Source organism: Sinocyclocheilus grahami, unplaced genomic scaffold (genome assembly GCF_001515645.1).
Source record: "Sinocyclocheilus grahami isolate Dianchi unplaced genomic scaffold, SAMN03320097.WGS_v1.1 scaffold137.1, whole genome shotgun sequence".
Taxonomy (NCBI): Eukaryota; Metazoa; Chordata; class Actinopteri; order Cypriniformes; family Cyprinidae; genus Sinocyclocheilus; species Sinocyclocheilus grahami.
This window is the reverse complement of record NW_015505316.1, coordinates 1,009,806-1,032,808: the sequence shown is the minus strand read 5'-3', so window position 1 is coordinate 1,032,808 and position 23,003 is coordinate 1,009,806. Positions and strand designations below refer to the sequence as shown.

Genomic DNA, 23,003 nt, shown 5'->3' with positions numbered 1-23,003 from the left:
GACGAAGCCCCAGAAGTCTAGAATCTCGAGTCCTTCCTGCTCCCACTGGGGCAAAGGATCATCCAGACAGACATTAAGGAAGTCTTTAAGTGCAGCCTCATTATACTTCAGCCCCACCGTAAATGTCCAAAAAGTCTGGGCAAAACCACCAACCTCCATTCCCTGCTGCCTCAGAGCCATCAGAGCCATCAGAGCCCGGTGTCGAGCCACTCGCTCTTTCCCTGTGACAGGAGGGGTAATCCAAATGTCCATGTCCAAACGAAGGCAAAAACAAAACAAACTGCTGGATCTTGTACTGGCTGCAGTATTCTGTCACGGAATGCCAGGAGAAAACAAGATTAGATCCATGTGCAGTAAGTTTATTAAAATAACAAATAATCCAAAACAGAACAAAAACTAGGCAAAAGGTAAATTCAAAACACAGGGAACAGAAAACACGACGTAACTCAAACAATACTGCAGCAAATACAGACAGTGAGAGCATGCTATAAGTAGTGATTAAATGATGAGTAAATTGCCAACAGGTGATAACGATCAGAACAAAACGACAAAGCAAAGGACTATGGGAAACGGCGTTCAAAACATGAAACACAGAAACAGGAAGAGCGCCCTCAAGTGGCCAGTCCAGGGCACCACAACCAGACACTGTGACACTGATTCACTGGCAAAATCTGATTCAAATGTGTGATTTGTTCATGCTTATTAAAGAGATAGTTCACCCAAAAATGAAAATTCTTTCATTAATTACTCACCCTCATGTCCTTTATAAGTAGTGATTAAATGATGAGTAAATTGCCAACAGGTGATAACGATCAGAACAAAACGACAAAGCAAAGGACTATGGGAAACGGCGTTCAAAACATGAAACACAGAAACAGGAAGAGCGCCCTCAAGTGGCCAGTCCAGGGCACCACAACCAGACACTGTGACACTGATTCACTGGCAAAATCTGATTCAAATGTGTGATTTGTTCATGCTTATTAAAGAGATAGTTCACCCAAAAATGAAAATTCTTTCATTAATTACTCACCCTCATGTCCTTTCAAACCTGTGAGACCTTCGTTCATCTTCGGAACACAAATTAAGATATTTTTGATGGACTCTGAGAGCTGTCTGACCCTGCATAGACAGCAACACAACTGAAATGTTCCCAAGTCCAGAGACGTAGCAAGGAGATCGGTAAAATAATCCATGTGACATCAGAGGTTCAACTGTAATTTTACGAAGCTACGAGAATACTTTTTGTGCGCAAAAGAAGAAAAAAAAAACTTTATTCAACAATTAATCTCCTCCACGTCACCCTGTAGTGCCATTTTGGAGAGTATCACATACGTAAACAACGTATGCTGTTCTGTGTCAGCTGCGTCATGCTGGATCTGTTTCCTACGTTGTTGTGATTTGATCTGAACGAAAACAGCGTATCCAGCGGTTACTCTCCAAAATGGCGCTACAGGGTGATGCGGAGGAGACGAATTGTTGAATAAAGTCGTTTTTTTTTAATTTTGCGCACAAAAAGTATTCTCGTAAAAATTTCAGTTGTGTTGCTGTCCATGCAGGGTCAGAGCTCTCAGATTCCATCAAAAATATCTTAATTTGTGTTCCGAAGATGAACGAAGGTCTTTCGGGTTTGAAACGACATGAGGGTGAGTAATTAATGACAGAATTTTAATTTTTGGGTGAACTAACCCTTTAATTTCAGTCTATTCTTCACACAAACTTATCATATGGCTTCAATAGACTTGCACTTAAAATATAATGCATGAGTCAAATGGACCACTTATGATATTTTTTTTGACATTTTGAAACTTGACAGCCCCAATTCACTTTCACTATATGAAAGGGAGCAGCCAGGATTTACGATCTGTTTGCGTCAGGATTGGAATGGCATAAATGATGACCGAAATGTCATTTTTGTGTAAATCATTTCTTCACCTTCAGTCCTGAGTGGTGGAATGTTTAATAAGAAATAGACAAAGCCTTTTTCAGAAAAAATTTGACTTTCTTATTTTCAGAGTGAAAAAAGCTGATTAGGTCCCTCCAGCATAAGGACGGGTACGCTGAAGCATAGCAATTGAGAATGTTTTGTGAATGCAAAGCTTGCTTGAAATGGTCTGTGGTGAATTAGAGTGACTTGTTTGTACGCCCACCCAGCTGTGACCGAATATTCAAGTCTGGGGCACTGAGCTGTTCTTCAGCCCGGGTTAAGCCACTTCACTCTGCCATCTGTATCGACACGGGGCACGTCTGAGCCGTGTGAAGGTGCTGGGAGACCGTGCCTCATTTTAACCCAATCTTATCTCAGTAATAGGGTTCATGTTTGGAGCTCACCCATGAACTCCCACCTTAAACAGACTTTGTAGTGTGAACATGACAAGCAGCCAACCAATTATGCGAACATGACCGACGATACATGTAATTTATGTAATCTGTGCTAACGTTAATATTAAACTTTGGCACGTAACTCCTCCTATACCATGTGTGCTAGATGCATGAATAGGTACGAGCATACTTTATAAAACTTAAAAAACAAGCAACCACATAGCAACACACTAAGAGCCACTTCATCTCAGATTATGTTGTCAAATGTTATTCAGGCATTTTCTACACTCACTTTCTCTTTTCCTTGTTTTTCAGCCCTGAAGGACCCATGCAGTGAGGTGACCTGTAGCTTTGGCAGCACCTGCATCCAGTCATCCGACGGTCTGTCCGCCAAGTGCATGTGTCCTCTGAGTTGTGAGAACGTCCCCAAGCACGTGGTGTGCGGCAGCGACGGCCTGGACTACCAAAGCGAATGTGAGCTCCACATGAAAGCCTGCGCCACTCAGAAGAACATCCGCGTGCATCACCAAGGCCGCTGCGGTGAGTCTATGGAGCCTTTAAATAGTCATAAGCATTCCATTTATGTGATTATCACATGTAGTTCTGTTACCATCTTGCCATTCCTGCATTGCAACTTCAAAGTGATCACAGGACGTTTTGGCTGCTTTTAGAATGCAATTGAGGTCAGTGTTGGGCAGTGATCCCCTTTTTAAAACAAACATATAGGCAACTCTATATATATATATACAGTATATGTGTGTGTGTATACATACAGTAATACATTATTTTATATTATTATCAAGGAGTATTATATATTAAGTATTACTTCTTATTTACATATTGCTAATACCTTATTATTATTATTAATACATAATGTAAAATATACAGTTATTTATCATATTATTTTATATTATTATTATGGAATATTATTTATTAATTATTATTATTTAATTACATAATAATGATAATAAAATTAACAAAATAATTTATTTATTTTACATTTTACACTGTTTTTATTTTTTATTTTCCATGATTTGAAATAGATAGAAAGCAGAAAAATAACTTTGACATAATGTATTTGTAAAAAGTAATACATTTAATTTTATTTAATTCTTATATTACTTGAAAGAATTCAGAATCAGAAAGCGCTTTAATACCAGGGAAGGGATTTTTCTTGATAATGAAGCTTCCAGTGTACATATATAAATACAACAACATGAACATAATATGAAATTAAAGGAAACTAATAATTAAATAAGTATCTGATTATGCAGCACATCACTTGTATTGCATTATTCCTAATGTGATTTTGGATTCTGAATGCTTGTTAAGGAGTATTATGCATGAATTTTGAGTAAAAAAATTCAACAGATCAATTATTCTGCTGAAAGCTCCCGTCACATCACACTTCGCCATGCTAACTGTCGGGATTTTTGAGCTCTTCTTCTTTGATTAAATCCTGGCTGTTTCATGTTAGTGGGGAGTTTGAGTCATGAGGACAGAGTGTCGTTCATGAAAAGCCCCTTCCCACCCTGGACTGCCTAATGACATTTCCCTTCCATGCAGCCTGATGAGCTGTCGGATTCTTTTTTCAGCTTATTCCGCCCCTCTCTGACATTTCAGAGTTTGATTTTGATCTCTTTTATTCGTCTGTACTCCATGATGAAGTCTGGACACATTCACATTTTTAAGAGAAGTCAATAAAGAGCCCCACACACTGGTATGTTTAGAAAGTTTCAGATGGTTAAGACCTACTTTCTGTCTCCAAATATTTGCTCTAGCATACCCTGAACTCTCAGAGACTGATCAGTAGATCATTTTCAGTTGTTTCCTAAGTGCCTAACAAAGATCAAACACTCCTCTTTATTCCTCGCCATTTTTTACCAATTACTGGACTCTTGTTAAAAATGTAGGATGTTAGATGATCCACAGCCTCTATTCTCAGAGTCTGCCGTGCAAAAGAATCATTTTCTTAATCTGTATTTTTGTCTTGTTTTTAAGTTAAAAAGATCAAATTACTTGGAGCAAAAATGCATAAAATAGTGAGACTTGTTTTCAGAGAGTTTGTCTTAATATTAAGTATATTTTTCTTACTTCATTGGCTTTGGAATTGTTCCAGTGCACAAATCTAACAAAAGTTGGAGAGGTTTTTGCCCACGGGGCTAGAAACATAAATGTAATTGAAAATATTTTCTCTGAAAACAAGTTTCGTTATCCTGCGCAGTTTTGCTTCTCAAGTGTTTTATGAATGTTGTGATATTTTTTTTACTAAGACACAAGACAAAAATATCAGTTCAGAAGATGATTTTGGCTGTATTTTTTATAAACTTTCTGAAAGCAAGTCTTGTGTCTTGTCTGGGGTGTGTGACATTGTGGTGTTTCCTGCGGCAGAGCGAGGCAGGCAGACTCAGAGGGAAGTCACCTCTTGTAAATGATGGCTCTCTGGGCGGCAGGGCTGGATGAATGCCTCGGGTCCCAGAGGACGTGTAGAGTATGCTTCTCTGTCTTTCATTTTAACCCCCTCGAGAGTGCAAAGCACCAAGGAGGACAGACAGCAACTCTAAATCTAACTTAGAGACACCATCCTTGCGGTTACTGACTCTGATTCAGTCAGCTCATACAAATGGTATTTTTATCACTGAGGGACACTCCATTGAAAATAAGAAAAATGTAATTAAATAAGACAGAAAAAGAAATCTGACCTCTAAACTGTCTATATAGAACAAAAGTTAAGTCATGTTTCACTGCATAATCAGCTTCTTAATCTGTATTTTTGCCATGTTTTCCAGGAAAAATAGTTAAACATTCTTAAAACATTTTAACATTTATTTGAGAAACAGAATCACTGTTTTTGTTTGGTCTTGTTTTGCAAGAAAATATCTTAAAAGAGGATCAATTTACTTCAAGCAAAAATAAACATTATTTTATGTCTGTCTTCCTAGAAAACATTTATAAAGATGCTTTTAAAATGATGAAAGGATGGTGTCTCTCCTTGGTGGTCCCCCCCCCCCCCCAGCAAAACATTTAAACATCCTAAAATAAAAAAAAGAATACCTGAGAAGCAATAATTAAAATTATTTAAATAATTATTATATGTCTTGTTTTCAGGAAAACATATTTAAATATCCTTAAAATAAGACCAGTTTACTCAAGTAACAAACAGTCTTGTTTGTTTTTCAAAGAAAATGTCAAAACATGCATGAAAGATACATTTACTTGTGAACCAAAAAAATCTTTATTTTATTTATGAATAAAAATTAAAATTAAATTGTAAACCTAGGGTGAAAATTTTTTTTTACTTTAGAAACAAAAATCTTTATTTTTTTTTGTCTTGTTTTCCAAGAAAACATCTAAACAACCTTAGTGTTACGGTAGGGTGCTATTAAAAGCGCACGACGCGGGAGAAATCCAAATAAAGTCTTTAATGAGAAATCCACAGAAATAATCCAAGAGTAAAGGGTAGCACACATTGACATAACAAATAGACAATCCAGACAAAGGACCAGGGGAGAACACAGGACTTAAGTACTAACAGACAAATGAGATAATTAATAAACACATGTGGAACCAAATTAACTAATCAGGGCAACTCAGGAAAACTAGGTCAAAGGAAGACTAAGGCAAGAGAACAGGAACACAAACAAAAGTCCATAACAGTTCGCCCCCTCCCAGAACAGCGTGTCCTCGCGCCGACAAAAGCAGTCCAACAGAGGAGGGAGAGTGGGGGTTCAGGAGGTGGGCATGGGGCAGGTGAGGGGCAGGCAATGGGAAAGGGGCATAGTTCATGAGGCCAGGGCGGAGTGGATGGAGGTAGGAGCCCGGAGCCAGATGGAGCTCCAGAGGCCAGCCAGGATAGCGGCCCACGGTGGAGTCAACGGCAGGAGGAGCCATGGTGGAGATAGGGCCGACAACACCAGGGGGCGGACTGACGGAGACTGAGCTGGTAGAAGAGGAGCCCAGGATGGAGCCGAGCAGACGGAGAGCCAGGGCGACACAGAGGATCTGGAGGGCCACGGCGGAGCTGAAGGCCCAGGCAACCGAGGCGGGGCTCTGGAAGACCGCAGCGGAGCAATTGAGAATGGAGGCGAAGCCGGAGGGAAGGAGGAGCCTGACAGAGCCACAGGCACGGAGTGACGAGGCAAAGCCAGAGGAGTGGAGTCCCGAGGCGGCGGATGGTCGACAACTGACCAAGGCGGATCCTGAGGGACGAGGGAGCCCGGTGGAGCTGGTGGGATTACGGGCCACAGTGGAGACGAGGGAGCTAGGAGCCAAGGCGTAGCCGATGGGTCGAAGGATCGAGGTGGAGTCCAGGACTCGGAGGCTGGGGGCGGATGACAGGGGATCCTCATGCCAAGGTGAAGCTGGAGACTGGAAGTCCCGAGGTGGATCAGAGTGCCCAGATGGCGCTGACTGAGGGTGAGCTGAGGGACTGACAGGCACCAGCGGAGATGGGGCTGAGGAACTGACTGGTATAAGAGGAGGCGGGAGAGGGAGACTGGGAGGGAACACAGGAGAACAGGAGCTGGGCGGAACCAGCGGAGACGCAGGGCTGGGCAGAACCAGCGGAGACACTGGAGAACTGGGTATTACCTCCCCAAACCAGTCTATTAAGTCCATTTGGAAAATGTCCATTAGTTCCCCTAAATATTTTCCAGAAACCAGATGCAGCTCACCCTCAGTCGGGGAGTGTGGGCAGGGCTTCCCTCCAAGCCCTCGATCTCCACCAAAACTCCCTCGGAAACGGATGATGTTGCCGGCTCACGCACTTGGTCAGACGATGCTTGAGGCTCATGCTCCGGGGCGATGATCAGCCCAGTCATGACTTTGCACACTGGCTCTCGTGTCGCGGCGGGCTCAGGCAATAGCTCCGTGCAGCAGGATGACAACTGACTGGTCTCTGATTCGTGAGTGGGTCTGGAGAGGTCTTTTATCTACAGTCCATTTATCTCCAATACCCACTCCACAAAAGCGGCGAAATCCTCCTTGGGACCGTTCGCTGGCAGGCATGTCTTACACCGCTCGCTAAGGCTGGTGTGATAGAATACGCTGAGCGAGTGGTCAAGGAAGTGTGTAAGGCACACCAGATCTACAAAGTCCCTGGTATGGTCCTCCAGCGAACGGTCCTGTTGCTCCAGGCACAGGAGTTGAATGGCTGGGATATCCATTCCGGGAGAGGGGAGAAACAAAACAAAAAAGAAAGAAAAACGCAGCTAGAATTACTCACTTTGAGGGTCTGCTATTCTGTTACGGTAGGGTGCTATTAAAAGCGCACAACGTGGGAAAAATCCAAATAAAGTCTTTAATGAGAAATCCACAGAAATAATCCAAGAGTAAAGGGTAGCACACATCGACATAACAACAACAAATAGCAGACAAAGAACCAGGGGAGAACACAGGACTTAAGTACTAACAGACAAATGAGATAATTAATAAACACAGGTGGAACCAAATTAACTAATCAGGGCAACTCAGAAAAACTAGGTCAAAGGAAGACTAATGCCAAGTTCACACTGCACAATTTTAGCCCGATTTTTCACTTGCCGACAGTTTTGCAAAATCGCCGACAAATGCCCGAAATCGGAGGCAAATCGGTGCTCGTTCACGCGAGTGACAATCACGCGGTGTGAATTATCAAAGAAGCGATCTGAGGGAATCAAAAACAAACCCACAATCAATGGTACAGCAGGACATGGGGCACTGTTATTTCAAAGCACACTTAGAAAGACACATTTTTGGCCAGCTCTGTATACACATTCATTCCCGTAAACCGCGGCTACAGCTACTGTTCCTCCAACACATGCATTAAGGTCTTGGCCAGCAACTGTCAGGCACACAGATACAGGGTCTGGACTAATGGAACGGCCTCATACACACTCCCTGCTGGAGCGGGGTTCAGTGTGCCTGGCTAATTACAGCCACCCCTGCATGGCACTGTTAGGCAGCGATACACTGAATGCTGGCTCCAGCCGGCCTCTCTTAATGGGAGCTAATGTTTTCTCCAGTGGTAATGGCTGGCTTGCGTGGCGAGATGTTGTTGGAGGCACTGCCCGCATTGTGCTGGACCCTTTTGGTCGAGCTCCATACTCCCCTCCTTTGAGAGCCGTCCTATTATTGTGTTAGTATACACCAGTCCCTGACCTGGCAGCAACACTTTCTGTCGGCCCGCCTCTCTCCCTGGGCTTTTATGCTTAATGCTTGTATAATTGTTTTTAATTCAGAGCCTTAGAACTATTGAGTTTGATTTGTGTGCATTTAAGATGCGTTGACTTAACTTTGGCATATTTACATTTGAAACAAGACAATAAGAAATATGACCTCCAAAATCTCTATAAATGTTCTAAATGCCATGTTGTACGATCTGTCACTGCAAATAATAATTTTCTTAATCTGATCATTTTGGCTTCTCAAGTAATTGAATTTTGTTGTAAGGATGCTTAGATATTTTTTTCTTGTAAAACAAGACAAAAATACGGACTAAGAATCTATTTATTTATTTATTGCTGGAAGTATTGAATTTGATATGTGTGCATTTAGGGTGGGTTGGTAGCTGACTAGTTAATTTCTAGCCTAATTAGTTGACTAGTCATTCAGGAAAAAGCCACTGGCTAATTGATTCTGAAAATATGTCGTTTTATACATCCTTAGTGTGCATGTGTCCACCTGTGTGTTATTTGCTTTCATGATGTCTCTCTATCTCTGTGGCTTTGTCTTCATTTCCCGCTTATTTTCTTCTTATTTTCTTGTTTTCTTTATTTGCATGTGTTCTTCCTCTCCTCTCATTCTTTGTTTTGTTTACGTGTTTTGTCTTTCTTGTCTAATTTCCTCTGTCCTTTCTGTCTCTGTCTCTCTTGTCTTTTTTCCTCTCTGTCTCCGTGCTTCTTTCTCTCCCGCGATTGTGCTACTCGCTCGCGGCTCTGCATTGTCTTAGCACGACAACGGCTGATAAGTCCTTTGTGCCATCTTATTTCTGAAAAGTGTGGAGGCTGGCAAAACTGTCACACTTATTTCAATAACCATCATGGCATTTCTATTACAATTATGATCTTTCCATACAGGGCCAGGGCCTGGAGCCCCCTGCAGCCACAAAGACCCATCAGCTCCCACATACTCATCACTCCTGTCCCGTCAGCTGTCACCCTTATCTTTTCACTTTTCAGTATTTCTTCTCAATAAATGACACGCCACTGACAACAGCTCCATCAATAGTGCCTAGAAGATGCTTTGAAAAAGAAGAAAATTCTAGTAAAAAAATGACATTGTTGCTGTAGAGTAGTGGATAGGGCATGTGCTCAGATACCAGAAACTGGTCCTGGAGGTGCGCTGTCCTTAACCAACTGTCCAATAAAGTTTTTCAAAAAAGTTTATCAAGATCTTCAGGAAAAATGTACATGTGCTGCAGTTCAAATGTTTGGGGATGGTAAGATTTATGTATTTAATGTTTTTGAAAAGAGGTTGCATTTATTTGATTAAAGGGGTAGTTCACCCAAAAATGAAAATTCTGTCATTAATTACTCACCCTCATGTCGTTCCAAACACGTAAGACCTTCATTCATCTTCAGAACACAAATTAAGATATTTTTGATCAAATCTGAGAGCTTTCTGACCCTGCATAGACAGCAATGCAACTAAAGACATAGTAAGGACATAGTTAAAGTAGTCCATGTGACATCAGTGGTTCAACCGTAATGTTATGAAGCTACAAGAATACTTTTTGTGCACAAAGAAAACAAAAATATAAACTTTATTCAACAGTTCTTCTCTTCCATGTCAGTCTAGCTTCATAACATTACGGTTTTACATTTTCTGTTAAAAATAATAGTGAGTCTGCACAGATTGCCTTGCTACGAGCATCCCAAGTTCGAATACCGTCTCGAGGACCTTTCCCGATCCCTCCCCCCCTCTTTCCCAATTTGCCTCCTGTCTCATTTACACTGTCCTATAACAATAAAGGCAAAAACACCAAAAAAAAGTCTTTACTAAAAATAGTGACAAAAAGGCCCAATAAATGTAACCGTGAGGCAACAGAATGGATGCTGGTATTGTGTCCCCATTCCATAGTATGGCATAGCTAATCAAAAGAACAATGCTACGCTAATGAAAGCTGTTAGTATTGTAACTGATGCCTAAATGAAAACACAAAGAAAGCTTTGGTAGTATTTGGTAACGTTTTGGCAATATTTAAATTCAGATTATCAACATTAGATCAACAAAATACAATGAAAGTCATGAATTACCATCATTTTTTCCACTCTTGTCCACAGATCCTTGCAGTGACACTCTGAACAGCTTGAGTGTGGCCTGTCGGGTGAACCCAAAGACCTACAAGCAGTTTACCTTCGCCCCAGCCGATTCCTGCCCGCCCGACAGTACACCCATCTGCGCCAGCGACGGCCACACTTACTATAGCGAGTGTCAGATGGAGCGGACGGCCCTGCAGAACAACCTGGAGCTCAAGAAGGTCTCTTCAGGCAGCTGCAAGGAGAAAAGTGAGTTCCTCCTAAAGCAGAGATGTCACAGACTCCCAGGAGCTCATGCTCGTGTCTGATAAAGGAGCCCTACGGCCGCATTTGATTTATTTTGTCATGGCTGCGGTGAGGAGGTTCTGGACAAATTAAGTCAGGTTAGCAGTACTGTCATGCCTACACGATACCAATCTCCACAAATCCAATTTGCCTGTCGGGCTCTGGCAGGTGTATTGTGGCAAGACTGTATCTTCACAGGTGATGAAAAGATCGTCCCTGCTTCGCTCTGAAGCCCTGTGGCAAAGCGCAGAGAGAGTGTGTGTTCAGCTGTGATAGTGCGCGAACAGTGGCTTAGTGTGTATGTGTGTGTGCCTGTGTCTGAACTGTGTTTGTGCCGTGAGCGATAGCAGTGTTATTTGTGGGCCACTGTTGTCCCAGTAGAGAGCAACTGTTTCTGTGCCGGTGTAACTCGAGAAACAATAGTATTTGTCTCTGATGAATGTCTTTGTTAGATACATGTCTAGCATGTTAACGTGTTTGGGATCTGCTCAGTCAATATGTGAATCAAAATGTATCACTCACATCATTAGTGTTAATGTAATACATGTTAATTGCTATTATACCATAATTTTCTCTTTCCATATCTCAAAACCTCCTCAAAGTAGATGCCATAGTTGTTCAAGATACCTCCGATCCTGATCAAACATGTATCATGTTATTGATAATCAAAAGAGTCTTTCTTAAACAGTTAGTAATATAATGTGCTAGTAGGTTTAGCTACTAACTGAAGTTTAAATGAAAACAAACAAAGGGATACTGTAGTCACCATTTTTAACTTTTCTAATATTTTCTTTAGCATAGCCTGCTATCTTAACACAGAGCTAACTGGCTAAACAAAGGCTATATTTTCATTAGTTAGAACAAGATATTGTGATAATATGCTACATTTTTGACCAGACAGTACAAAGACTTCCAGAGGGGATATGATTATGTGGGTTGGATTGATATTTACACCAGCAGCTTTTCAAGAGAGAGTGCTCTATAATAAACTGAAAACTCTCTTTTAGGTCTGTTCTTGTTTGAAGCACCCAGTTTTCACAGTATTTCCAGATGGAGGATGTTATTGTTAATCAAAAGAGCCTTTTAGTGCAGGTTAGCACTATGCTATGCTAGAACACTAAGCTGTTAGTTTGCTAACTAAAGGATAAATGAAGGCACAAAAAAGTGGGATGTTTAATTGTCCTATTTCTATTCAGAAATCTGGTCACCTTACATTTTTAGCTTTGGTAAGATGTTGTTTACTAGCTACAGCTTAGCCTGCTAGCATAGCACAATGCTAACTAGCTAAGAAAGGCCTTTCTTGATTAGTTAGAACAAAATATTGTGATAACTTGCTACTTGTTTGATCTGATCTGAGTGTCACAGAGCAGGGTTATAGATATTTCACAACACCAGCAGTGTTTAAGGAGTGAAATTCTCCTCAGCAATCTCTCATAGGTCCGATCTTATGTGGAACTCCCAGTTTTCGCAATCCAAACGATTCCCGATGGATTAAATCAAGTCTTGCCCTAGATTTGAGCTCATTAAGTACTCTTTTTACTCACAAATACGTCACACTGTGGAAGTAATAGGGTTGTGATAGCTGTTTCATGTAGTTCACGAAATTCCACTTCCATTCCTATAGCTTCCTGTGAGTCCAATTTCATCAACATGTATGTCACATCCTTAAAGATAGGTTGGATAATGCAATCAAACATAAATCAAGCTCAGATTGTACAATAACATAATAGGTCTCTTAATTTTCTCAAACAGATGAAAGGCTGCTGTAATTACACACCGCCACTGCCTGTCTGTGACAGCTTAACACAACTCTGAGTGGGGGAAAAAACACCCCAAATCAATCTGAATGGAATTAGATAATTGATTAAATAATCAGGCACGGTAATTAATTCAAAACCCCCAAGTGAGTCAATATCCGATGTCTGATTGAGCGAGAGAGAAAGAGAGATGCCTCCAGTCAGTGTTGATTAGCACCAGGACGGTTACTGCCGTTCTTCACATTGTTGACGCATGTATACGTGTGTCTCCGGTCTCCAGGGGGCTGCCCGAATGGTTGTAAGTTCAACGCCATGTGTTTGCTGGAAAACGGAGAGTTTCAGTGTTCCTGCGACCCCATACAATGTGACGGCACGTACAAGCCCCTGTGCGGAAAGGACGGAAAGACATACCCCAACGACTGCGAGAGGAAACTCGAAGAGTGCCGGATCGAAACAGACATCCCCATCAAGCAACAAGGGCCCTGTGGTGAGTGTGGAGAATTGGGCAATGTTTTTCTGTGTGTTCTTGTAATTTTATGTTAGCGAAATAGATGTTTAATTAGCATTGTATGGCTGCTTGTGTTTGGTTGTGTCCTGCGGGAAACTCTTGTGGAAGGTGCTCATTCTGTTTCATTTCCACGCCGTTCTCATTCTGCCATCAGCTCTGATGACACATGAAACGCTGACTTCATGTTTCATTCATGTCCTCACCCCTCCAGTGCCAGTCGTCCACGCCAGTCCTTCCATGTTCAAATGTCTTGTCATTTCCCCCTTTGTCCTTTTATGTCCTTTTTTGGCTGTCTTTAAACTGTTTTTTCTGTTCCAGTGTGTCTCTCTGTCTGTCTTTGTCCGTGTGACGTCTGCTCAGGGCCGCCGCCGGACACACCATTCGTTGCGAGCGGGGAAGAGTTCAACCTCTGACCTTTCTTATTGGAATTCTGACCTGTGGGTCTCCTTCAGGGGGCCCTCAAAGGGCTGGTTTGATGTCCTTCTTTTCTACCTGTACATCTTTGTCTCTGTCTCTTGTGTTTGTTTGCGTGATGGAGGATGGTTGAAGTGGCCCTCCCTGCAGCTCCAGCCCTCATGGCACTATTTGGAAGGGAAGTGAGGTCATGGAGCTCTTCTTTTTTTAGAGTGCTTCCCAATCGTTCTGTCCCTGTTGTTGCCCTGCAACCGGTTTGCATGGATGCATGCATGTAGCCCCCTTGATAGGAGCTATGTTAGTTTCTCTGTTACGCTTAAGGATAGAAACAGAATCTATGCAAGTACGCAGACGTAAAAACTCTGTCAAAATGTGGCAGTGAGCATTCCCATATTTAAAGTGTCCTGGCATCACTCTGGCAGCAGAAAACTATTGCTCGAGGGCAAGATGGTTACTGTCAAATGTCTGACATTAAACTATATGCTGCCATTCAAAAATGACAATAAAAAAGTACTAAATATATTTATAAGTCGCTCAGTGAAGATTGAAGACTTTATGGGCTTGCATTGCTTGAAACGTTTGCACACTTGTGTGACACATCCCTTTGGCATTCTCCCTTGAGTTCTAGTGTGTACTTCCCTCCTATACAGTATATAAGAAGCAGCGTAGTAAAGCGTAAGATGCCCGAATATGCAGGCGACCTGCATGACCCACTGCATCCACAAAGTGTGCTACCATTGGACATTTGGACATCCCATAAGGCCATAGGAGCTGAATATCCATGAGATTCAAAATATTTAAAAAAGAGTCAGACATTGCTTTTTATGGTTAAATTGTACTTGTTTAACAACACAAGAGTGTATTTGATGCTTTTTGGTTAGTAATAGTTGAAAATCTACATCGTCTCATTTTTACAGGATATCTTAATTATCTTAGAAAAATAAATATATAATTTCTCAAAGTTGTTTATGAATATTTACTTTTTTTTGCTTGCAAACAAGACAAAAATATTGAATGATTTTTTTTGCAGTGCACACCATATCTACCAAATGTTCTGCGTTAACAATCAAGAAATAAATTCTATGCAAGTACAGTCATTCAGAGGTAGTTTCGTGCGCCACTCTCCACTTTATACTAAAATGCATTAAACACCTCAAAATGATTGCAGCAGTTATTAAAAAAGGCTTGAAAGGAAAAAAAGCTGGACCTGGACAGTGTGTTAATTATGGGATGTGTATCCAGGGCTGTTTTGGCAAGGTTCAGGTTTTGAGAGCATTTTAACGGTACAGAAATATCCCTCTTATTTATTCTGAATGCAATGTGTGTCCTACTCCCTGGCAGCACATATGTGGCAACTATAGTGCTGGATGAATCTTTCCTTTTTTTCCCCCTCCCTCTCTCTTCTTTATTCTCTTCTCACTATCAGCCTCTATGACTCATTAGGATTGTTTTCCAGTCTTCAGCGAAAAGATGCATAAATTAACAAAGAGGAGTAGTGCTCGTGTCTTTGGATTTATTTTATTATTTCTGACAAAGTAAATGTTTTGGTCCTTTCAGGCTTTCGCTGGTGGCAAGTTACAGAATGTTTTTTTAATACATTTATTTATATTTGCATATTCCGCAAACAGAACATTAATTAAACATCAAAAGCTCCGTGGCGGACCTGAGCCAGGCTGACTGCCTTTCATGCCGAGGAAGATACGGAGCATTGATGAGTGAAAGACTTGTTCTTTGGACACCTGACACCTGTTTGATGTGTAAATTCAGAAAAAGGTTGCTTTGCTTGGTCGTCTTGTTTTGCTTTTGTCACATTCTTTGTCTTCTCTCTCTCTTTTTCGGTTATATCATCCAGACATTTTCAGGTTTTGCTTTTTAGCATGTTCCCATTAGATGTTGTCAATAGGAATGCTAACAGCTACAGCAGCTTCCTGCGGGTATTATAGACCGCCTTCATACTGACAAGGGCCCAAGTGAAGTCTATGTTTTACTAAAGTGTGTTTCAGTCCTTTAGAAGACACTCAAGCGTGACAAAGCTCACCTTTCCCGCAGTGGAAAACCTCTAAATGGACCTCTTGTCACACGCTAATCAATAGCAGAGAAGCTGTGTGTGTACAAGAGTCATTTCAAACGTTGAGCATGTCAGTATTTTTTTCCAGTGTCTGACATGGTTTCATCTGCTTCCCGTTGTCTTTGGAGACAAGCAGAGCTGGGTCACTGTGTCAGCAGCTCTCGTCAAGAGACGTTTCGCTCTAAAATCAAAGAAATGTGTAGTACTGAGAAAGGTCAACAAGAGACTGCAGCTCCTAAGGAAAACAGAAAACACTGTGAAAGTAGAAAGATTGAGAACAAAGGATTGAAGATACAGAAGACAAGACTGTAGTTCCTCATCTGAAAGTCTACCTGCATTCTGTTGATGGAGCTTTAAAATATGGTGTTTTATAGAGAGTTCAGGTCCTATTAATGTCAGCGTGGGTTTTTCGGTCTGTTGTTTGGATGTGCGAGGCAGCAGATGAGTCTAAGAACACCCGTGTCAAAGTCATTTTAGGAGTGACAAAAGATAGGGTTGGGCAATTAAATATTATAGAATATTCATATTTAGTTTGCAAGGTTTTTGTTGCCGATGTAAAATTGAGCAGTGTTGTGATGAATGATTTTTATTTTGTCATCAAGTTCATGAAGAGCATGTTGTTAGACGGCTGGAAGTCTCCATATGGCATTTTTCATGCAACACAATTCTTTACATTCATTGTAACCATAATTATTTAAAAAAAAAAAAAACTTTTTGCATTAAACATTTTTAATTTATTTTACAGCAATGTTTTTAGTCAAATCATAGTTGTTCTTTTGCAGATGGTATAGTTATGGTATCACATGGTAATACCATAACATTCATATTTATATCCATATTTAAATACAGTCTATTTAGTATGGTACTGTGATGACCGTGGTACTATACAGTAGTGTATATATATATATGTGTATGTATATATATACACTTGTGTTATGTCCACCGGGAATCTGTTTTCCAGGTTTCAATGGTTGAACGAACTCTATACGCCAACACAATATATTTAACGGGCTATTTCCGTCCTTCACAGCCTCATTTTCATTTACATCAAATTAAATAAAGCGTCTGCGCTGACTGAAGACTATGAGACCTTGAATGATGATCTTTGTGCATTATCATGGCTCAGCTCCATCCAATGTAATTTCAGAACTCCATGACTCGGTGGGTGTGCCAGCCGTAATGGACTCCTAATGATAAGGAAAGAAAGCAGCCCGTTTCTCTAAGCTGAGCAAGATGGATCCTGCAAATGAAGCTGACCTAAATACACAGCTGTCATTATTGTCCAGAGGATGTTTCATAGCTTGTGTAAAGTGAACAGACCCTCAGAATATACCAGCTTTCTGTCTCTGCCTGTCTGTCTCTCTGTTCCCATGGCAGTAACTCATAAAGACTAACAATGGGCTCAGACTTACTGACAATGTCATTGAGCAAGAGCTCCATGAAAAGAGGTGCCTGGGAATCAACGCCCCAGGTGACAACGCACTCTGATTAATATTTATCATTTGCATATTTATTTGATTAGCATCTCTTGCTGAAAACAGCATAAACTTTGATTTTTTTTTTTTTTCAAAAAAAAAGGAAACAATAACAAGTTAAGCACCCATTGAACTTTGGAGGGCCTAGTGAGATGTGCGTAATGAATCCAATTAGACGAGTAGATTGAAGAGTCAGGGTAGTGTGATTATAATTGGCATGAACCTTTGCACCTCGCTGTGAGGAAGGGTTGTATCTGGGTCGCTGTTGTAAGTTGGAAAGCCCTCGCCGGTTTCTGTTATGTGTGTTTGTTAGGAGGCTCTTTGTAGAGCATGCTTCTATAATACACGTCTGCCTTCCCCCTCGTTTTCCCTCATTCCCTCATCCTCCTCTGCTTCCCTTTCTTCTCTGTTCAGAGTGCTATGTGCAATGCTTGTCTTAACGTCTGCCTGTGTGACGCCCTTCTGCTGAAGGGATCCATGGATCCGTCTCGCTCTGTGCTCAGTTTTCAGGCTTCTGTGACATTCAGAACTGAATTATGAATGACTTCAAAATTCCAGTTCAATTCCTGAATTTGAATTGAGGTAGCAAACTGGGTGCAGAATTGTAATTTGAATTTAAAGAAGTTGAGTCAAAATTAAATGAAATTCTTTTCTTTTTTTCAGTATTATGCATAAACTTATAGGATAATAACCTTCATTTTATTATTATTATTATTATTTAATCAATTTTGTTTGATTAAATTTTACATATATCATATATGATTTATATACAGTATATATATATTATTTTTGCTGAATACTTAGGACCATGTGATATTTCAGTTTTTCTTTTTTAATAAATCTGCAAAAATGTCAACAATTCTGTGTTTTTCTGTCAATATGGGGTGCTGTGTGTACATTAATGAGGAAAAAAATTAACTTAAATGATTTTAGCAAATGGCTGCAATATAACAAAGAGTGAAACATTTAAGGGGTCTGAATACTTTCCGTACCCACTGTATATTATACAAATATTTGTAATTATTTTGTTAATACATATGTATAAAATGCTTTATTTATTTATTCATTCATTTATTAATTTGTCATTTATTTGTTAGATATTTGTAATTTATAATATTTATAAATCGAATTATAATTAGATACATTTAGAAATAACAATTTATCTTGAAATAAATAATTTATCATAAATATAATTAGTAATAATTATATATTTTTATATTAACAATTAGTCAGTTGTTAGCTATTTTAGTAATGATGTGATTTGTTTGTTGATTTTCTTTGAATTGCAGTTAAGTATTTCTCTTCCTTTCATTCCGAGTTCAATTCAAATTCACACTCATGAACTAAAAGCCAATTCCTAAGTTCAGAATTTCACCAGCCCTCTCTATTTTCAATCTGTCCAGCATTAGATAGCAAGCTAATCTAATTTGTGTGGTTTATTTTGTCCTCCCTTCTCTCTCCCTCTTTTTGTCTCTTGTTCTCTCTCTTCCGCTCCTCTTGCTTGTCCAGTTTCATGGTGTCTCACCTCATCCGTTTCCTCCCTTGCGGTGCGGGCAGGGCAACGGAATTAGTTCCTTGGTTAAATTCTTAATGCGTGGGGAGAAAGTTTCTACGCCCTTGAAGCCATTGTTTGGTGATAAGTACGCCTTCAGAAACCAAACACCGCCTCTGGGGGGATTTCTGCTTGTGTCATGCTAATATTTTCTTCTCTCCCTTTTCCTTGCACCTTCTCCTACACGCTTATAAATGTTTCCCCTCAAGCTGAAGGGGAAGGTAGAGAACGAAAGAGAGAAAGACAGAACCGAAGGGGACGTGGCGGGGGAAGTCATTGCTTCTGATATGCAGACGCACATAAAGTGAGACACGCACAGCTTGCCGAAACTCGCAAACTCCTCTCATATTGGCAAGGTGCAAGGGAGCGGAGAGTTGGAGGAGACGCTCGTGCAACTGTTTGTATCACGATTCGCGCACGCCCTGTAATCCCGATACGAGGGCTGGAGATCTCCATATGCATGAGCGTGCATACAGCAGATCGTAGGAATAATTCTCTGCGTTCACACTGCGCTAAACTCACTAACTTTGAGCTGAAGGAGCTTACCGGACCCCCTGAAGTGAGTGTTGGCTGACTGTCTGCGTTCTGACAGCCCTGCAAACCAAGTTAAAGAAATCTTCATTGGCTCAAGAGACCTGCACTTTAAATAGCACGCAATGGTGGCGAGATGTGAGTGGGAGTGTCCCTTGGGTGGGCGACGTGTCAGGATAAAGCATGTAGGGAAGCCGTCTCAATAGGAGAATCTCGTACTATGTACTAATAGTCCTTAACATCATGTTTCAGTGGCAGCAGTAATTAAACATCACTAGAACAAATGCATAATTTAATACAAAACTGCAGTGTGGATGTAGAGCAGGAGGTGGAGCCACATCGCGCAGGGGTCGGAGATGTGCAGAGATTCTCAGGCAATTACTCAGCTCTTCCGAGTCCTGCTATTTCTTCACACCTTCTCATTATTAGACCCGCTTTTCCACACACAGGCTCCTAATTACCTTTCTCCACCACTTTCCAACGTCGCTTACGCAGCTTTCCTTTCTTTTACATACGTTAACCTCTGAAAAAAACTTCAAATGTGCTCCTTTCAACGTGCATTGCGTCCCAGTGGCAGTGCCATCGAGGCATATGGCTGTCATCCAGCTTACAGCTGGAGTCCTTGAAGACTGGCACTGCAGCACAGGCCTCGGGGATGGCAGCCCACTATTTCAAAGAGGCTCCGAAAAGGGCTCATTTTTTCCTTAGAGAATATGCAAGCCATCTCAATAACCAAAGCCAGGCTGCTTTTTTATGAAGTATGTAATCGTGGCTGCATGTAACATTATTTCTCAGAGAACTTTCTCTTCCTTGACTTAATAAATCTGCAAGATTTTTTCCCCATCCCCTAGAGACGAAAAACTGAAAATGAGAAACTGAAAGTGAACGTTTCTTTTCATATCCAATTTTAATTTTTTTTGGTATTCTTTATTTTTTTTTAAAGGAGAGCCTTTCTTTCATCTTTGTAAGGAAACAGAGGGTGGCATGGGACAAAGCATTATCGAAGGCTGCGGTTCGGGTTTTAGGATCCATGCCTTAGGAAACAGGTCACTGAAGCATTTTGAAGGCCATGAGGGCTTTACTGATGAGCCTGATCTCGCCGTCCTCCAGCCGGGTGCTTAGAAGGCACAGATGGAGAGGCGCTGAGAGAGAAGATCTGGAGGAAAAGCCCGCTTTCAAGGCCTGCAAAATTAGGCACCGATCCACTGTTTACACAGTTGCGTGCCAGTTCAAGACATATTTTAAGCTCTCGTTCTCAGCAGAGAAATCAATAGCCGGAAACGTTCTCTTAGAGGAGCTTCTACTGTAGGACACTTTTAGATTGGCAGAGGAACACAGCAGTCGGGAAGGTAACCTGCTTACTTCCGACTTCTGTTTTTATTTTCATTGGCTTAGCCGAGCAGTTGCATATGTGGGTTTAAAAGAGATGTGTGTGTGGCACCGCTTGATTTGTGTCATGAAAAACATGCTTTGGAGTACTAATCATGGTCTTTTGATGCACACTGTGCTTCATGTGTGTTTGATATGTGCTTCTCCCTGGTTGCCGCCTTCAGATGTGAGGCGGGATTATAGATGAGTGCCAGGAAGAGGTTAGAGAAGGGTTACTTTCAAATGCCCCCCCGGTCTCTTGCAGTTTACTAAAGACATGAGACTGTCTGAGGGTCTCACTCTTGCTAAGTAATATTTAAGGCACAGGCTAAGTCTTTAGCTCTGTTTGTTAATGCTAAACCTAGTGAGCTGCATTCTGTCTACATAGTCAGCTGCCTTCTAAGACAACATCTTAACTGCCATGGAATCTTGTTAGTAACAGTTAGAACTTTTTACGCAGTGTGTGCACCATAGCAATAGCGCTACACAACGATTTCAATAGTTTTTGTTAGCATGCTGCTAAACTAACACTGTGTAAAAATGCTTAGCACTCACAAATTTACAGCCAAATTGTTGATTTTTATTTATACTGAACTATTTTTATTTATATTTATCAGTATTGACTGAAAATGAAGTTTATTATCAACATTGCCATCATGTATTTATTTTATTTTTACTTAGCTTGTTGAAAAGCATTTTAGGACTGACTTCTTTAGAATTTCAATTCTAATTTCAAATACAATTTCTATAGAAATTGTATTTTTAATTATTGAAAATAAAATTTTTGGTCAAATTATGCAGCCCTACAAACAAACCTAATGAAAATCAACCATGGTTTTGCTACATATAAACCCCCAAAAACATGGTTGCTATAGTTAAACTATGGTAACAACAAATTAACCATGGTTAATTTTCATAAGAGGCACTTAGCAAACATGGCACATTTTGTTTGTTTGTTTTTTAATTGCATTTTTTTTATTAGAAAATCATAATTAGATTTTTTTCCCCCAAATCATATTGCCCTAACAAGCATTCTTGAAAATGCAGCCTCTTTAAGCAGCTCAGTGTGCTTTGGATCACAGCAAATCTCTTTTCCCTTCAAGAAGCTCAATGATGTTAATTTTTTTTCTCATTATTTTGTTCTTATTTGTTCATATCATATTGGAAAAGAAAGTTATTTTTATGGAGAGGGATGTATTTGATTTATCTGAAGGCAGTATTATAGCTGTTTGTGTGCGATATTAAATGTATCTGAGTGTCTGTAATATTATTTGGAAATGATAGCATCTAATCCATAGTACTAAATTACTGCGGTGACAACACCATGTGTAGCACGGGTAGGGGCGCACACACACACACACACACACACACACACATTCTTAAAACAAACACTGAAGATGGAGGGGTTCTCATTTATATGTACATGCATGTCCAAAGATATATTCACAAACGAACAGTCAAAAACACGTAATCTTCTATACACACACACTCACATACGCCGACCAGCATGCACCTGCAAACATTTGCCGTCACCCTGTCATTTTACCTCTCACACAATACTGAGTGTGCCTGAAGGGCTGCCCTTTATTTTGACATGTCTTTAATCTTAGTGTGAAAGTGCAAACACATCACGTTAACTCCTCTAGCATTTCTCAACCCTCAGCTATGGAGCCCAAGCATACAAATCTGCAGCATGTTGTGCATTTGTTTATAAACTAAAAAATATATATATTATACTGTATTAACATTTACTCACCATCATGTCATGCCAAATCCATTTGAATTTCTGTAGAACACAAAAAAGATTTTAGGCACAGTGTTCACAGGTACATTGTTCAAACGCCATTGTATGGAAAAGAGCAGCGTGAACATTCTGCTCAACATTTGCTTTTGTTTTATATGGAAGAACATTACTCAGGTTTGGAATGAAAATGAGGGTCATTGCTTTTACAGAATCTCCCCTAGAAACCTCCTCCATCTTTTTTTGTGCATTAATTTTTTACCTTTTCTATAAAAATTCCTCCTGATTGGGCGAAATGAAGCCTTATTTGGTGACGAAAGGTTCTCCTCTAGAGGACGGTGAGCTGTGCTGGTTCACCGCTGACCCACTTCTTCTTGCTCGTTCTCCTCTTTCTCTTTCCCTCTGTGTTGGCATCAAAAACAGGGCTTGTGATCAGTCCCACTGTCCCTCGGCCCTCTGTCTACTAACTGCAGCAGTTAATGAACTTACTGTGGAACTACTGTGGCACCGCTGAGAGTCCCAGCTACTCTCTTTCATGTACTTATTTTATATCTGTACTGTAGCCCAGCATACTGAATTATTAACTAGAGCTCTCCCTTTTCTGGGATGATGCTTTGTGTTATACTTGTCTGTCTTTTTTTTATTTTTTTGCCTTCTGTCTGTAGTTGAGGGAGGCTTGGTTAGTGATGCATGAAATAAGATGTGAGTAGTTAGTGTTCTGATTGGATGCTCTAATGGGCTGCATGTT

At 40.6% G+C, this 23,003-nt stretch overlaps 2 protein-coding genes across 8 annotated transcripts in view; one reads left to right on the top strand and one right to left on the bottom strand.

Annotated features, from left to right (window-relative positions):
* The window catches only part of LOC107591097 (leucine-rich repeat extensin-like protein 5), a 21,638-nt gene extending 13,855 nt beyond the window's left edge, over positions 1 to 7,783 (bottom strand). The window contains exon 1 of the mRNA XM_016280118.1: positions 5,841 to 7,783. Within this exon, the coding sequence (XP_016135604.1) occupies positions 5,935 to 6,951 (1,017 nt within the window). The 5' untranslated portion in view covers positions 6,952 to 7,783 and the 3' untranslated portion in view covers positions 5,841 to 5,934. The remainder of the gene's footprint in view (positions 1 to 5,840) is intronic.
* Positions 1 to 23,003, top strand: part of agrn (agrin) — a 285,064-nt gene that overhangs the window by 174,299 nt on the left and 87,762 nt on the right. For all 7 annotated transcript variants that reach the window (XM_016280112.1, XM_016280113.1, XM_016280114.1 and 4 more), the window contains 3 exons: positions 2,635 to 2,859; positions 10,581 to 10,805; positions 12,879 to 13,085. In XM_016280112.1, coding sequence (XP_016135598.1) covers positions 2,635 to 2,859; positions 10,581 to 10,805; positions 12,879 to 13,085 — 657 coding nt within the window. The remainder of the gene's footprint in view (positions 1 to 2,634; positions 2,860 to 10,580; positions 10,806 to 12,878; positions 13,086 to 23,003) is intronic.